The sequence below is a fragment of the Macaca thibetana genome, chromosome 7 (genome assembly GCF_024542745.1).
Source record: "Macaca thibetana thibetana isolate TM-01 chromosome 7, ASM2454274v1, whole genome shotgun sequence".
NCBI lineage: Eukaryota > Metazoa > Chordata > Mammalia > Primates > Cercopithecidae > Macaca > Macaca thibetana.
Window position 1 is genome coordinate 164,042,779 of NC_065584.1, and position 17,843 is coordinate 164,060,621.

General features: G+C 49.5%; 2 protein-coding genes across 5 annotated transcripts in view; one reads left to right on the forward strand and one right to left on the reverse strand.

The window, feature by feature from the left end:
* Window positions 1–17,843, reverse strand: part of RASGRF1 (Ras protein specific guanine nucleotide releasing factor 1) — a 129,911-nt gene that overhangs the window by 82,277 nt on the left and 29,791 nt on the right. For both annotated transcript variants that reach the window (XM_050799949.1, XM_050799948.1), the window contains exons 3-5: window positions 17,143–17,290; window positions 8,350–8,442; window positions 5,251–5,504 (exon numbers count right to left, since the gene is read on the reverse strand). In XM_050799949.1, coding sequence (XP_050655906.1) covers window positions 5,251–5,504; window positions 8,350–8,442; window positions 17,143–17,290 — 495 coding nt within the window. The remainder of the gene's footprint in view (window positions 1–5,250; window positions 5,505–8,349; window positions 8,443–17,142; window positions 17,291–17,843) is intronic.
* The window catches only part of TMED3 (transmembrane p24 trafficking protein 3), a 319,386-nt gene that overhangs the window by 42,192 nt on the left and 259,351 nt on the right, over window positions 1–17,843 (forward strand). The window contains exon 1 of one of the 3 annotated variants that reach the window (XM_050800010.1): window positions 7,668–7,671. The exons of the other annotated variants lie outside the window; for them this stretch is intronic. The gene's annotated coding sequence lies outside the window, so the exon portion shown is untranslated. Of the gene's footprint in view, window positions 1–7,667; window positions 7,672–17,843 lie in introns of those variants that run through there. 3 annotated transcript variants of the gene reach the window in all.

The window sequence follows — 17,843 nt, forward strand, 5'->3', positions numbered from 1 at the left end:
GCAAGGGGCATGGGGGTGGTCAGGGACATGGCAACCAAGGAAAGACATGAAGAAAGAGTAGGATTGCTGTCGGAAGGAGAGTAGGGTGGGAAGAACATTCCAGCAAGAGAAGTGGCCTAACTGCAGGACATGTTCATTTTGCCTGGTTCACTTCCTGAGCCCAGAAAGGGGCATGATGTACCCAAGGCCAGTCCAAGGCAGATAGGGCTGGGCAGGAGCAGGACAAAATCAGGCCCCTTCACTCTTGCCCCCACACCCTGCCTGTTGCATTGCACCAGTCACTCATCATGGGTTCCGGGCCTGCCCCTCGTCACCCTCCAGCCCATGCAGACAGGATGAATTGATTGTGGCATGCTCTCCTGCTGAGCCTCATCATTCCCTCAACTCAGGGCTCCAGGCAGCCACTGCCAATCAGTCAGCACAGGAAGCAAGATATAAACCATCTGTCACCAGGACAGGATGCCTCTTGTCATGGGCAACACCTGTGGTTCCCAGCACACGGCGCTGGGCATGGTTTTCATTAAAGGGAAATAGCCAGTCTCTAAGCTTATTGTCTTGACTGAACAAAGCCTGCTGCAAATGTTTAGTTCAAAGATCTTTTCCCCCCTATTTGAGAAGTACACAGTTAACACCCTCCCCAGCTCTGCAACATCCTCGATGAATCTGCCAAGCTGGAGAGAGGCTTCTGTCTTCCCAAGGACCTTTTAAAATGAGCTTCAGTAAATCACCAAATTAGCATCAGGTTTCTAATGTGGCTGTATATTTCAGCCTAAAAGCAAATCTAGGAGAGAGCTACATATGGAAAAGCTTTGCAGCAAGTGAGCTGGCAGCTCCACCGTGGCTTATGACACACAGACCTTTGTGCTGTGGTCTGAGGCAAGGAGAGCGGTGAGGTTCACGTCCTGGATCGGCCCCCACAGCGTGGACAGCAAGTGAAAAGGTGGGTCTCACACACAAGGGGGAGTTCTCCAACAGAGGGTGCATGCCCAGACCTGTGCTGTAATGACCCACACTCATTAGCAGTGGGGGCAAGGAAAATGGGTTCCTGGAGAGGATTCCAGCCCATTATTTAACAAGGCAGCAGCGGGAAGCTGGGGCCTTACCATTAAACAGATCTAGGTTACAATCCCAGCCTGCCCCACTCGCTGTGTGCTATTGAGCATCTCCTGTCACCTCTCTGATCCTGGCTCCAGCCTCATGGGTGCCTCTGAGGATCAGAAAGCATGCAGGTCAAGTGCTGGCAGAGAGCCCAGCACAATGCAGGTCCTATAAAGCACTGCCGTAGTATGGGAAGTGCAGTCCAGAAACTTCAATCCTGCAAAGCGCTGAGTGGGGGCTGTTTTAAGGTCACAAAAAAATAATAATTCCAGCTGTTCCTTACATTTGCAAAAAATCATAGAGTTTAAGATAGTGAAGCTTGTGCTGTCCCCAAGTGACCATGTATAAGGCAAGGATGATCTGGAGACCATCATGTTCCAGCTCTTCCTTCCCACTCTGACCCCTGGAGAAGGAAAGATTTCTGGCTTGCACATGTTTGAGAACAGGGACCAGGGTAGAGAAGAGGAACCAGCCTCATCAGACTTGCAGCTATTGATATAACCACCAGGTCTTCTCACTTAATCTAGGAAGACAATAGAGTAAATTACATTGACTGATTTTCAATGTTGAACCAGCCTTGCATTTCTGGGACGGATCCCACTTGGTCAGGATGTATTACTCTTTTTATATATTGCTAGATTCACTTTGCTATTTTGTATATATGCACATGAGGGATATTGGGCTGTAGTTTTCTTGTGATGTATTTGGTTGTGATATGAGGGTAATGCTGACTTGTAAAATGAGTCAGAAGTGTTCCTTCCATGTTATATTTGATTTTGATTTCTTGCACAGTGCATTATTATGGAGCACCTGGGCTATGTTGGGCTCTATGCTAAACACTTTACACCAAGTCTCTTCTTCGATCCTTTAGTGCCTGTAAGAGACAGGTACCATTCCTGGGGCAGCCTTTTCTGATGACCTCTAGAGTCCATATTCTAGAGGTCTTGAGAATTGATCAGGCTGCTGCTATTTTTCCTGAGATCAATAAAATTGCTAAGGTAGGCAACAGTTGGCCTTGGGCCCATCGTAAAGAAAGTGAAATGGGCAGCATCCTTGGGATGAAGAAGCGGCTACCTGGGGAGATGGGGATGGGTAAGGGAGCTTCTCAGTCTGAAGCCTGTGGAGGATGCCACTTGTCTTTTTCTAGGCAGGCATGCACACTGCCCAGGAGGCCCTGAAAGCATCACATTCATAGTGTCACTATTCAGAGCTGGAGGATCTTAAAGAGCATCTAATTAAACTTCTAAACCTATTTGATGTTTCTGACAAAGGGTTACTCTTCTGGATTCTTACTGTGATGGGGAGCTCATTACTCTTTCAAACTTTTGCCTCTGGGTCCACCAGCCTTCAGTTATCCAGCCCCCTACAAGGCACCAGGGAAGTGTGCTCAGATGCACATTTGCCTCTGCTGGCAGGATGCAAACATGTGCTGGGCAGTCATGCCTGCTCAGGCCCTGGAGTCCCTCCATGCTCACTTAGCCTCTCTACCAGCCTCCCATCTTCCACTCTCCCCAAGGAGTGCCCCCCGACATGGCAGAGGGGCTAAGCTTCCTGCAACAGACCTGACCATGACATTCTCTGCCTGAAATGTCTGATGGCTCCTTCCTGCCTCCAGAATCAAGTCCCACTCTCACCTTTGGGCCTTCGCACATGCTGTTTTCTCTACCTGGAAAGTTCTTTCCTCCTCCTTCTCCTGTAAACTTTCTCGTGTCCTTAAAGACTAAGCTCAGACACCACCTCCTCCAGGAAGACTCTGGTGGTTCTCACATTTCATGGTAAACATCTGCTGGATCATTTGACTTGATGGTGGGGTTTACATGGCTCACTCTATATATGTGAACCCAGCACGCAGCCAGGCACTCTGTGTTGCTTGTTTGTTGAATGAGCGAGTGGATGAGTGTCCTTGCCTTTGGTGGGGCTGCTGGCTACCAACCCATTCCTTCCATCCCTAATCATTGCTGGGGCCCCACCCTATGGACTGCCTTGTATTGACAAGAGAAAGGGAAAAACAGATTTGGGTAAACCTTTCCACTTGCCCTGCTGAAGGGCACTTGCCCTGTTTTGTTTCTGGGTCTATCTTGAAGTCTATCATGTTTCCTTTTAAGGTCATTGTTGAAAATATCAGCTTCATGAGAAGGCAAAATCCCCCCCTTTCCTCCTTCTCATTTGTTCTCCATTAAAGGTATCTGACCTGATCCATTCAGTTCTTTGAAGATAAAAATATAAAACCATGTTGTGATTTCTTTTTTTTTTTCCGAACAACTTTTGAACAAATGCTGTGAGCTGGCATGAATATTCTCTATCAAAGATTCCAGGTCAAAAGAATTCTATTTCAGATGAATCAATGAAGTATAATAAAATTATGAAAAGGTAACAAACACAAAAGGACGCCTCTTAGCGACGATGATAAATCGTCACCAAAAGTTTGCATTGGTGGCCTAATATGCGAACAAAGTACAAACGACATAGAACTACACCACTGCCTCCTGAAGTAAACCTCAAATAAGGAGTCATGGTGGAGATAAACACAGGCAGCCACCTCTGTTTATCTCAAGCCTCCCATTTTGGTGCCATCCGGGACCAGTAGCATCAGCAGCACCTGCAAGCTTGTTGGAAATGCAGTCCCCTGGGCTCCACCCAGACCTACAGATGGGCTTGTGTTTGAGAATCTGTGAAGTCAGCTGAGCTATCAAGGGTTTGCTCAGCAAGGAACATGTTCTTCACATTTTTCATTCAAATTCCAGGTCACTGAATCTAAACAACCCACTTGGAGTTTCTGGGTTAAATGTTACCTGATTTCACACACACATAATTCTTTTCTTGTTGTTGTTTTAGTCAATGCATAAAAAGCATTTATTGAATGTCTAAGAACTGTGATCAACATGTCTATTAAAAAGCAACCTTGTGGGGCCCTGTGACTCATTTTCTGGAAAAGGTCTCATGAGGCCAAAAGCTATTTTCCTCCTCCTGCCTGCTTCTCTCTCTGTCCCCCATATTCTGATGCCTTGTCCACATCTGTGATGTCACCTGTCCCACTCCAATGACTTTCAGTTTCTTCAGCCCAATCTCTCAACTGAGCCTCAGACTCATGTCTGACTCACAACCTCATACACCCCCACCCTGGGGTGTTCCACAGTCCCCTCAAACTCGGCACATCACACTGTTAGGGAAAGGGGAAGAGGAGGACACAGGGAAGGTGGCCCTGGGTCCCAAATAATCATGCAGAGGGCTTGAAGAAAAGGCTGGTTGAGATTAGTGAAAGGACTGAATGCTGAATATTTGAAAAGAAATGTAGTTGAATGAACATCTAGGGGAACATAATGATTTACTTTAATTAGTAGATGACATTCCATTGTAAATAGCACGCTGTTTGTATGTCTTCATTTTTGTTGCTTTTATCTAGTTTATACAATTTTATCACCCACCAGAAAGCTCATTTAAACCATTTCCTTTTAAAAAGAAGTTGACAGCAGAAGAGCAGCCATCAGCGCAGCCTTCTGAAGAACCATAAGCCTCATACTAATGCCAGGGTCACCATCTGGGAGAAGTGACTTCCTTGTAAGGCATGTGGGTAGCGTGGTCCACAGCAGAACTGTAAGGCACCTGAGAATTGTAAGCTTCAACCTGGCCTCCAGGTCATTATGATGGCATCAAGGTCGAAGAATATTTTATTTTACGTTTTGTAGCTTGATTTATAATTCTTGAACATTTAAACCAGGGTGCCTTAACTGTGGCACTACTGACATTTTGGTTGGAATAATTCTTTGTTGGTGGGGGACTGTTCTGCATATTGTAGGATATTTAACAGCACCTCTGGCCTCTACTCATTAGATGCCAACAGCAACCTCCTTCAAGTGGTGACAATAAACAGTGTTTCCAAACATTCCTAAGTGTTCCCTGGGGAGCAAAACTGCCCCAGTTGAGGCCCACTGGTTTAGACCTATACTTTGTGAGCCTACATTTGTGCCCCTGCCCCAGATCCCACAATTGTTGGGGTTGGTGGTTTCTAGCCACGTGATCTTGGGCACTTCCATCCTCTCTGGGCCTCATCTGCACTTGGTGGGAAACACATGAGAGAGTGTGTCAAACCTTAGCTGCGGCCAATGCTCACTAGTCTCCTTCCTGCCTTGGTCAACCTTTAGGGGTGCTCACCTGTTCAGGAAGATGCTGCTGACATCGTCATGTGTGATGGGAGGCTTCTTGGAGCTGGCGGCCATCCGCAGTGGGCGCAGGAAATTGTTGACAAGGATGTGCAGCTGCTGCACGTACTCAGCCTCAGCCTCCAGCATGCTGAACACCACCTGGTTCCTCTTGCGCATGCTGTCGGCATGGGGTGACCGAATGTAGTCCTGGATGATGGTCTTCCACTTCCGCCGGCACAGCCAGCCCCGCAGGAAGCTCTGCACCTGGGCAGCAAGACCAGTGGGGAGAGGCTCCTGTCAGGGAGTCTGGACCACTGCTGTCCTTCGAGGCTGTGAGCTCCCCAAGGGCAGGGACCCAAGGCTTTGTTATTCCTATGCCGGGCATGTAGCAAAAAGAGCTCAGATGTAGATCAGGCCTGGCTCTGTTGCCCACATGATGCAGGGCAAGTTGTTTGGTTGCTCTGAGCCAATTTTCCCATCTGTAAAATGGGGCTAAAGAGATGATGGCAAGACTGAAAGTCTGGTCCACAAATTGGACTGGCATCTCTGAAGAGCTTATTGGAAATGCAGATTCTCAAGCCCCACCCCAGACCTCTGCAGTTTAACAAGACCCCTTGGGTTGCTTTAGAAGCACTCGCTGGAGGGCAAATGTGGCTCCATGTCTCCATAATGGGAGGTCGCCTGAGGATAAAGGGTTGCAGGGCTGTGCTGGGCATGGGTCATACCTTGCCTTGTCTAATGACTTGCCTGAAAGCCCAGAAGTTTCAATTAAAGCTCTTCTGGATAGAAGGGTGATTATCAAATTGAACAGAACATGGAAAATTAGTTAACTCATACTCAGCCCTCATCAGCGGCTTCTGAGTGCTGGGGCCTGCCTGGAGCTTCTCCTCCTGACTCAGTAGGGAAATGAACAGAGACACTTAACTCAGTTGCCTTGGTGCTGGGCTGCTTGGAGTGGCCTCGTGTTGGCAAGAACTCGGGAAAGGGCCTTGATTGACATACACACAGAGAGTTGTCTTAAGCTGTACAGGCTTCCAATCAAGGGCTTCTGAGCTGTACAGGCTTCCAATCAAGGGCTTCTTGCACAAGGACTGTGCAAGCTCACAGTCCACACTGGGAGGAAGGGTGCTGGGATGAGCCACTGGGGACCAGGCAGAGGTGCTCATACAATATTCTCCACTGAAAGGACCACTGTCTCCAAACAGCAGGTACAGTTGTCCAGGGGCAGACCTGCTGGCTAGAGATGGGTGCTGTGGAGAGAAGAGGCCTGCCCAAGCCCCAGGAGCTATCTCTGAAGATAGGAAGGGCTTTCTCAAAGAGGGAGGGGCTTACTCTGAGGTTCCAGGAGGGTGAAAATAGAGCGATGGGAGGTGGATTTCAGCTAGCCTTTAACAAAATGTTCCAACCAGAATGCTCCAAGTACAGGGGTGGACTGGGAAGCTCACTGGGACTGTAGCAGAGAACATGGGTCAGGGCATCTCTGCCCAGATGGGACTTGACTCAGACCCGGGTGGCAAGTCCCAGTGTCTGTGGGGCCCTGGCAGTTCCTAGAGGTACGTGAAGCTGGCTGGGTGGGGCAGGCGGGTATATCATAAGGTGGCATCTCTTGCCTGGGCCAGCTGCTGTCATGTGCAGGAGGTGGCCTGGGGCTGCTGGACTTTCTGCTTTTTAAGGAGATGTCGTGTCCCAGCAGCATAGCCTCTGGAGCTTGGCCGCCAGGGTTTGAATGTTACTCTGTATATACTTAGCTGTGTGACCTTGGGCAAGTTCCTTTGCCTCTCTGTGTCTCAGCTTCCCCATATGTAAAAGGAAAATAATAAATAAACCTCAGAGGATTTTAGTGAGGATAGAATTAATCTGCATAAAGCTCTTAAAATAATGTCTGGCACATAGAAAGTAGTTAATTAATGTTAGCTATTTCTAGTCTTAAGAAACCAGAAATCCAGATTTTTGTGTGATGTGTTTAGCTTTTAAAGCACTGGCAACAAATTTTTAAAAATGTAAACCAAAAAAAAAAGCCCAGTGGGATGAAAATCTCAAAATCTCAAACACACTGGTAAGCTGAACTTGGCCCATGGGATGCCAGTTTGCAGTTTCTAGGGATGGCATTGGGGTCCTTTTATGCACTCAACAAATAGGATTCTGTGGTTTCACCTGTTTTTCTTAGGGTGAGTCAGGCTCCCCTGCCTTGAGTCTGGCAAGCTACAAGCACAGCCCATGCCCCTTCCCTCTGCCACACCACCACAGGGTGGCCCATGGTATGTCACTACCTGGCCACTGGGCAGATCCCTGGTAGCTTCTGACATGTCTGTTCCTCCTGAACTCTCATAGGGTAAAAGCAGTGAGGTCCGAAAAAGGCTGGACTACTGTGCTGGGTCTGCTGGGGACTCAGGAGGTACTTGTGAGAGGTGGCGTGTACATGGCAGGGGGGGTCGCATGCCAGGGAGTGGCAGCAGAGAGGTGGCCCTGGGGGTCTTGGCAAGGTGAATGACAATGTGAGGAAAGCAGTCAGCTGAGAGTCCCAGGCCTGGGCTTCTGTCCTGGCTTTCCCCACTCCTTCCTCTTGTGGAACCTTGGTTTTCTTTTTTTTTTGAGACGGAGTCTCACTCTGTCACCCAGGCTGGAGTGCAGTGGCATGATCTTGGCTCACTGCAAGCTCCACCTCCCGGGTTCACACCACTCTCCTTCCTCAGCCTCCCGAGTAGCTGGGACTACAGGCACCCGCCACCACGCCTGGCTAATTCTTTGTATTTTTAGTAGAGACGGGGTTTCACCATGTTAGCCAGGATGGTCTCGATCTCCTGACCTCGTGATCCACCTGCCTCGGCCTCCCAAAGTGCTGGGATTACAGGTGTGAGCTATCGCGCCCGGCCCTCAGTTTTCTTATCTATAAAATGGGGCTGAAGCACTCTACCCCACAGGAATAACCAGAAGAAATGACAAGGTACCCGTCAGAGATAAGGGGTTGTGGGCTCTGTCTTTGAAGCTGAGGTTGGGGGATGGGGGCACGCCCTGAGGACAGTGGGACTGTGGGTGGATACTGCCAACCCTGGCCTGGCTCTCTAAAGAGAGAGCTCCAAAGAGGGCCACCCAGAGGGATAGTACAGACCTTCTTAATTTTCTTGATGTCGCTGTCTTCATCGTTGGGAGCAACAGTCTGGGTGGACTGGATGCGCTCATTGTCCTTGAGCAGGGATGCGATCTGCAACAGAAACACAGGTCAGCCTGCAAGGGGCACTGGTTCATGGAGGCCCCAGGTCTTTGGGCGGTGGGTGGCAGGCACAGGGTGGCAGCCGGCCCTGCCTCTTCTTCCCCAAGAACCATGATGCCACAGCTTGTGATTCTGACTCTGTGCATCCAGGTCATGGAACCAGACAGGCCCCAGACATCTGTGAGAAGCAAGCGCTGCATGGGGGATGGGTAGACACTTGGGTTCCAGGCCAGCTGGGCTGCCCAACCAGAGTGACCTTGGATGAAGCCCTTCTGCTCTCGGGGCTGTAGCCACCTCATTTGTAATCTCAGAATTTGACCTAAATCTGTGATTCTCCTCCCTACTCCCCAAACCACTTAGTCCCTTTATTTTATAATTTTTGCTGTGACAGAACACATGTAACATAATATTTACCATTTTTACCATTTTTAAGGGTACGGTTCAGTGGTATTAAAGACATTCACAGTGTTGTGCAACCATCACCACCATCTACCTCCAGAACTCTTCATTTTGTAAAACTGAAACTCTGTACTCATCAAACAATAACTTTCCATTCCCCTGCCTCCCAGTCCCTGGCAACCACATTCCACCTTCTGTGCCTCTGAATTGGACTCCTCTAGGTAGCTCATCTAAGTAGAATCATACGCTATTTGTCTTTCTGTGACTGGCTTATTTCATGGTGCATAATGTCCTCAAGTTTCTTCCCATGTTGCAGCATGGGTCAGAGTCTCCTTCCCTTTCAAGGCCTGAGCAATATTCCCTCGTGTGTGTAGACCACATTTTATTTATCCATTCCCCCTTTGATGGGCATCTAGGTAATCCCTTTATTTTTCAAACAAAATTGTATCTGGATATAAATCAGATAGAGCAGGTGGCTCCGGGTGAAGCCCTGCTGGCTTGGCGCTTTCCTTCCTGGGCAGCCCCAAAGCACCTCTTAGAATCAGAGGCCTATTTTAATCATAACCTGGAAACTGCTGGCCTAGAAAAGTGGAATAGCTCTTCGAATATCTAGCTGCTCTAAACATCTCCATTTGCATAATTTGGGGATCACAGATGTCGACATAGCTGCAAGAACAAAACCAAGGCATGGTGCCTAGGAGAAGGTGCACCTTAAGCTGCACTGTGGCCAGGGGCCTCTGGGACTCATCCCATAGACAGGCCAGTGGTGTATCCTCCTGCGCAGGGCTCACCCAACCACTCCAATTCTGTAAGTCCTTGTTTTGTGTCCTGTAGCAGGGTTCCCACTGCACCATGGACTTTCCTGTGAAAATGCTGGAATTGCCTGTCTACTCTTCTATCTTTCCCGTGAGCTCTAAGGGAGAAGGGATTGCAGCTGTTTCATTTATTGTGCTCCTGGTGCCTAGCGCGACATTGGGCACTCAGCACATTCTTGTTGTCTATACAAATAAGTGAATTAAAAAAAAATCAGAGCAACAGCAGCAACAAAAACATTAACCAAGGGAAAACACTGCAGTAATGAAGCCCCGCATGTCTAAAGATAGTAGCTTGGAGGATTCTATGAACACAGCCACAAAGCCCAGTGCTGTTCTCTCTTGGGAACACATGGCTTTTGTCCCCTCAAGGCCACTTGCTGAACCACAGGATGAATGGGTGCTCATAATTGAGCAAATCAAGCACTTTGAAAGCAAAATGGAACAGTTACCCGCTCTCCACTCCTTGGTTGCTAAAATTACCCCTGTGATTGAAGAGTGGCCGAAAATATCTAACTGAGAAATAGTCAGCATGGAGATGGGCTTTTCTCCCCTCCCCCTCCCCCTTTTTGATCCTTTGAGAACATTTGCACATTGAAATGATGACTGATTCTTTGATCTAGACTCTAAAGGGCTAAGAAACACACAAGTGTGTGTACACACAAACACACACACACGCCTTTGGAGCCTGCTCAGTCAACACCTTAACCTTCAGCTTCTCACCTCTGTGCCAGGATGCTTTCTTTGCCAGTTTTGGGATTTGCACATAGCAACTCTTTTCACTTTAGGATGGTGATATGTGTGTGTATGTGTGCTGGGGTGGGGGAAGTGGTCTGTGTTTAAAACTGATGGTGCTCTTCTCAGAGAGAGGCATGCCGGGACATCTACTCAACAAGGACCAGGGCAGAAAACAGATGCAATTAGGTCAGGCACCATGCTACATGCACAGGCAACAATGGCAGCTTTGGAGTCTTTATTTAAGGATCAGGCTAAGTGGGCAAAGCTCTGGAGGGTTGCAAGCCTGGGGACCCTGCAAGAGTCTTGAACTATGTCTAGTCTTGGCCAATTGCAACTAGGAGCCAATATCGGGATGGTGGTGGGAGCCCCAGGCCTAAAGGGCTCATGGAGGGCAGCCTTTCCCTGACACTGGCAGGTGCCTCCTGGAAGTAGATTTTGCTCTGCACCCTGCTTTGTTTGGTTACATCCTGCCCCTACTTAGTTGACCCTGGTGAACTACAGCCATGGGGAAGTGGACCTCTGAGTCACGCCCTGTCTCTGACTGGCTGACTCCACACCTGGCTCCATGCCTGGTGTCTTGGCTGGCTCCTGCCCACCCACCACCCTCAGACTGGCTTTCTTTGCCCCTAGAGGCAAACTCTTACTTGCTACACCTGCTTTGGGCATGGTGCATTGGCTCCTGCTCCACCCTACTCCCCTCTCTGGAGACACTTGCTTTAACCCGGAATGTGTTTAGTCAGTGCAGTAATGGGTGATGGAATTAATCCAGGTCTTTTGCTCTTTGTTAGCAGCCAAGGGTTTACTAAAGATTGCTGCATTGCTTGCTTTTCAAGCAGGTGCCACACAACTCAGCTGTCTCTCCTGCCTCCCTGCCTCCCTCTGCCCCCATCTAAGCCCAACAGGTGCCCCCATCTCTGTTTCCCTTTGTGCCAACCTTATCAGCATGTTCTGATGGTGTCTGTTTGGGTACCGTGCCAAGTGCCCCTTCCCTGGAGGAGCTCCCAGCCTAAGAAGGAGATCAGGCATTCATAGAGATGACTTGCAATCCAACAAGGCCAGGCCAGAACAGAGCTGTGTACCCACTGCCATGGGAGGGCCTCGGCCAGGAAGTGGCAAGGCTCCCCAGGAAAGGTTTTGAAGGGCAAACAGGAGTCCAACAGTTGGTATATGTGGGGGAGAGAATTCAAATAGAGGGAATGATATGAACAAAGGCATGGGTGTGATAGAGTGTTGTGTGCCAGGGCAGCAAGTCTTAGGAATGGGGGATGGCAGGAGATGGGCAGCAGGGCCACAGCAGGGAGAGTAGCCATGGAGAGGGGGTGCTGGTGGGGAAGGACCAAGGCCACCCTCCCCTCCTTTCCCCAGAGCAGTCTTCTACCTATTTTATATATTGGGGTTCCACATCAAAGTGTGTTTGCAAAACTGATTCTAGGCCAGTTGCGATGGCTCACACCTATAATCCCAGCACTTTGGGAGGCTGAGGCAGGTGATCACCTGAGGTCAGGAGTTCGAGACCAGCCTGGCCAACATGGTGAAACCCCATCTCTACTAATAATACAAAAATTAGCTGGGTGTGGTGCCTGTAACACGAGCTACTTGGGAGGCTGAGGCAGGAGAATTGCTTGAACCTGGGAGGTGGAGTTTGCAGTGAGCCAAGATCGTGCCACTGCATTTCAACCTGGGCGACAAGATTGAAACTCCATCTCCAAAAATAAAAATATAAAAAAACCTAAAACTGATTCCAAGGCTAAGTCTTCATTGTGAACCTTAGGGTAAAGATCTCTGCAGTTCCCTCCACTGTCAGCCTTCTGGGATATGTGTGTTCCCATGCCAATCAAATATTACAGCCATCTGCAAACTCCTATGCTGCCCCTTAGGGCCTGTCTTAGCTCTCCAAATTTACTTCCAATTGCAAATGGGAGAGAAATAGCTATTAAGAAAATGAAATCATGCCAAACTGAGCATTCTAGAGGAGGGGAGGAGTCTTCTCAGAGGCAGATGTTCCCTTATTTAGATGGTTCCTTGATGGGGTTTTCTGGTAATGAAAGAGAAGGCCTGATAGGATTGTTTAGAAGGGAGAGAAGAGACTAAGTCAGCAGGGGATTGATTGTTTAACTTAGTAACGTTACAGGTGTGTCAGCACGATCTCCTGTTACAGAGATGGCTGGGGTGGGTGCCACAGGATGGAGGGTACAAAGGGAGAAGAGACAGGCTGGCTTCATGGATGTGTGGCCTGTGCATTTGCACAGAGCCCCAGGCTTACAAGGGCCCAATGGTTGGTTTAAGCTTCTGCAGTTGCTGTCTTGAAGTTTTTAAGGGCCCCACATTTTCTTTCGTGCTGAGCCCTGCAAATTACAGAGCTGGTCATGAAAAAAGTTACAGACAATAATATAATGGTAAATTATAAATGGGAAAGCTCTCTGAAAGGAAAACTGACTTGTAGCATTTGCCAGTTCCCATGATGTCAGCCCATTTCTAGCTCAGCCCATTTCAAGCTACCAAAGGTCAAATACGCAGCTAGCGAAATTCTTGAAAATCTAACAGTTGGCTCTTGCAAGCTGGTGTTATAGAGTGTTGTGTGGATGGCCAATGGCCAATGGTAGAAGCAGGCTCTGGCACATCACTGGATGCAGGGGGAAGATCTTGTTAGGGAAAGAGGTTGTGGACAACAACAAAAGTGGCACGTGGGAGTGTGAGGAGAGAAGTCAGTGTGTAAAGGGGAGGTTGGTGAAGGATGGTTGTGGCAGGAAAGGCTGGGTGACATGAGGGCAGAGGTGTTTTCTATTCATTTTTGAGCTGTTTTCTGTTTTAATAGTGGAGTGCCCCTCCATTCTGTTACATACAACAGCCTGTGTTACGGGTTTAGGGACTGAAGGAGGAGCCTCCTCTGAGTCGTTGTTGGGACTTTTGCAGATACTCTGGTTCTCTCTCTTCTTGGAAATGGTGCGTTGTATTTCCCAGATCCTCTGAAGCTGGGTACAGTCACATGACTTGCTCTGTCCAATGTGACGTGAGCACTGTGCCATGTGCCTTTCCCCAGCCCAGCCACATGACTGGTGAATTTCTTGATGGCAGAAGCCTCCTTGGCTTGTCTCTCGATCACTGGAGGATTTTGGGGAGCAGAGTCTTCAGCAGAACTCTCAATGGACACACAAGAGTCAGTAATCAACCTCTGTTGTTTTAAGACATTCGGATTCAGAGGTTGTTACTGCAGCATAATCTAGCCCATTCTGACAGATACAGGTAGTGACTACTCAAGGGGAAAGAAGCAGTGAAGACTGAGTGGAGGCAGCTGCCGTGAGAAGTGCAGTGACAGGTCAGGAGAGTGGAGTTTGAAAGCAAGAGGTGGCCAGGGGAATGTAAACCCCTGGGAATCCTCAGGAATATGTGGGATGGGGCCTGAGGAAGCTTATTTGGCCATCAGAAGAGAGGTGGACCATGAGAGTGTGGGACCATCCAGGCAACACTGTCATTCCTGAATACGTACTTTGTTATCAAGGTCTTCTCCTCAGCAGGGAGGGAAGGCTGTGGTGGGGCAGGCTCAGGCCAAGGATTTCAGCCAGGAGATCCAGTGGTGGAGGCGAGAGACTTTGGGTAAGTTGCTTCCTCCCCATGGACTTGGTGTCTTCAGAGTCCTCCTGGCTCCGACAGTCTAAGACCCCGGGCCTTCCTCACTGGTGTCACTCTGTCCTGCCCACCTGATGGCCACTCCTCAGGAATGAGCTCTGTTTCCACTCTCCTAGAGCCCACTCAGAGCCAGCAGGTACCCTCTGACCTGCAGGACATATTTTTGCATATGTGTATGTGTGTGTGTATATATCAGGGGGACAGAGAGAGAGAGAGAGAGACCAAGAGAGATACTATGGCCAGAAAGCTTTCCTAAGATGGTCCTTCTTTCAAAGTCTTCTTTAAAAAATCTTTTGCCCTGAAGGGTAATACACTCAGTTGGAAGCATCGCTCCGAAAATTCCCATCAAGTGGGTCTCTACTGCCACTTTGAGACACACACACACACACACACACACACACTCTCACTCAGTCATGACTGACCTGCTTTCTGCTCCCCAACACCACAGGGGGCTCTGCCCTTTGCACCCACACCCCTTCTCTGACCTAAAGTGCCCTGACACCTTTTAAGGCCATGTGCAACATGAACCCACACCTCCCGGGCTGTAAAACAACTGACTTCCTGACTTGGGTTCACACCGCAAACCCTGCTACGGCACTGATGACACTCTACCAAAATCAGATCCAAAGGCAGAAACTTTCATATCTCTAATGCTTCCCACAAAGTCTGACAACCATTCATTCATCAAGCCCTTATTGAGTACCTACTATGTGCCAGGCCAAAAGAAGGAGTGATAAGCGACACAGCCCTGTCCTTATGGAGTTCCTGCCGGGCCTGTTGGGGCGACAGGCACGCATGGAGCCTGCTCTCACATGGTGAGCTGAGTGTGGGAAAGCCATGGGAGCAGACAGCAGGGAGCACCCTCCGGTCCAGGGGTCCCCCAGGGTGAGGCATTTGAGTTTGGTAGGATGTCACCAGGTAGGACGCTTGGGGATGAAAGGGCATTCCAAACAGAAGCACCAGCATGTGCAAAGGCCAGGAGACGGGTAGTGCACTGGTGCCCACAGTGAAGAGGTGAGTGCTTGAGGACAAGGATGAGGTCAGTGGTAGGTGATCTTCAGTGAGTAAGTGAATGAATGAATGACACCTGGACACCCTTGATCATGAAGCTAATAATTTGGTACTGGGGCTGGGGTCCTTCCCTGATCCCGTATAGGAGTTCAGTTTGGATTTAGGAATCTGTGTTGGGCAAGGATTGATCCCACAATGAACTGGGTGGGCTGGAGAGGGGACATCCCTGAATTGAGCTCTGGTAGCCCTGTGGGAAGAGGCTACCAGAGTAGAGTGGAAAGACTGGCAAGCAGACAGGAGACCTGGGTTCCAGCCCTCTGCCACTTCCCAGCTGTGTGAGCTTGGGCAAGTGACTTGGGCTTTTTGAGTCTGGTTCCTCCTGTGAAATGTAAGTGACTGATCCCATCAGGATGGTTGTGGGGAATGAAAGAAAGTATGTCTTGAAGGTGCCTGTTATCAGGCTAGCAGAGGTGTGTAGAATCTGGAATTTTTGTTGACCTTGAGGTTGCAAGTTGATGTTACTTTGGGCTTGGCTGCTGCGGAACAAGGTGGAATTGTTGGCTTTAGATCTTTGAACATTCCAGGCAGAGCTGGATTAGCAGGTGTGATGGGCTTCTATGTTCAGAAGGCCCTGCACTTGGGACTTCAAGCTCTTTTGTTGAAATTCTTAAAATAGTTTTCTCTTTGAATTGTGTTTAGTGAGTGAACTCTGATGGGACCATGAGCACACCACAGGGTCTTGGAGCCTTGGCTCATGCATGTTCCTACCTCTCACTGCTTTCTCAACAACTTGGATGGGTTATTGACTGCTTATTCCTCACACTCTGGCATCGCAGGCCCCAAGACCTCTGCTACCATCTGCTCAGGGAGCAACTGGTTGAGTCAGCTGAGGAGACTCACAGTCTACCATCACCCCTGGCCCTCAGCAGGTGCCTGGGCATAGGTGCAGGCTGGGGGCCAGTGTGCGCCCCACGGTGCTACAGGCTGGCAGTGCCAGGGTGCATTAGATGGGTGACTCAGAGGGAGCTCCTTGCCCACCCAAGTCCAGCTACTGAGCACATCCTGGCAGTCGGGGCAGGGCAGGCTGGAGGTTGAGGTTGGGTGCTGCCTGTCTGCCATGAGTTAGGTCTGGAGGCTGTGGGACAGGAGAATGACTTCCCTGGCCTGGGCCTTGCATTTTCACCTCGCATCAGACCCTGCAAATTGGATACCCAGCTGACTTCAGGGGTCTGTGTTTTCATTTTCCCCTCCTCAGTGCAGAGTCCATGGTCCTTGTGTGATATGGCCAGATGGTTCTGAGCATGCTGGTGAGGTGACGGGGGAAGAGATGATCAGATCATTCTGTGTCGGGGTTGATAGCTAGTGAGGGGCATCTAAGGGACTAAGAGCTGGTGCTTCCCAAGGTTTAATGTAAATGGAATCACCTGGGCTGTTGTGAAAATGTAGATTCTAATTTAGAAGATCTGGGGCCTGGCCTGAGATTCTGTTCCAGGTGAAACCAATGCTGCTGCTTCACGGCCCACACTTGGGGAAGCCAGGTGCCAAGAAGCTTAGTCTGGCAACAATGCCGCCTCCAGAATGCTGGCTGGTGGGCCCCTGCAGGAGCTTTCATCAAGATGGGTGGAGGGAAGGGGCTGCCTTGGAGTTAAGCAGAAGCCCACACTCTAGTGACCTACCAGTGACCCTGCGCCCTCCAGAGTCTTGGGCTATTAACGCAGAATGCTCAGTCAATACAGTTGCTGACACAGTAACTAGGAGCTTACCCATAGGTAATCTCACTCAATCCTCACAACCTTGTCAGGTGTTTATAGAAAGCCCTGTTTTACAGCTGCAGAAACTGAGGCACAGGCACGTTGAGGGACTTGTTCCAGGTTGCAGTCAGTAAGTGGCAGAGGTGAGAGTTAAACCCAGTCTGACCACAGGACCTTCTCATTCTGCCAGTACTACCACATCTTAAGTTTGGAGCCTGGAAGAACTGCATCTGGGAGCTGGTTCCCCTGCCCGTCATGTGGCTCCCCGATCCTGCAGGAGCCCAGGGTTTAAGATGTTGTGCCTAGGGCCTGGGCCCCTGGCCAGCCTTCTCCACCCGCCAGCCCGCAGTCACCTCTGCCTTCAGCCGCTCGATCTCGATCTCCCCATCCTCGATCTGCTGCCGAAGCTGCTTGGCTACGGTCTTTTCCGTCTCCACGATCTGCAGCAGGTGCAGGTACTTCTGCATTAATGCCTCATGCTCTGTGGCCAGGGTCCTGTAGCTGTGGACAGATGGACATGGCAGGTAAGATGCTGACTCCTTGTCCTCTGGCAAACCAAGCAGGGCACTGACCGGGAGAGGGGCTCACCCACCCACCTGCACTTAGCAGAAGGCCCTGACTCCCAGCATCCTGCAGAGTGAGAGGGCTTGGCAGGGTGGAGCTGGGGGCAGTCCAGGCAGGGAGACAGCTGGAGAAAGGTGGGGCGGTGGGCCCGAGTCTGCTCTAGAAAGCACATCTGCGTTCTTGTTCCCACCCACTTTTAAAGATAAATAACAGGGCTAGAAGAGAGAATCCTTTAGTTTGTAATGCTGTCCTATTAAAGTGTAATAAGATTTTGTGCTTCTGTTATGAAAATGAATATCAGGTTTTTAAGTTTTTCCAACTTCTCAAGAGACTTAATTGTTTTTCCTTGCAAAGGAAATTCAGCTGAGAACCTGAAGGAGTCTGTTTTGTACCACCACACCTCCCCTCACCCCACGGGTGTGAAAATTCAGCTGCCTCATTAGTCTGTTCTTACTAATGGACCCCGTCAGAGTGCTGTAAAACAGGCGTC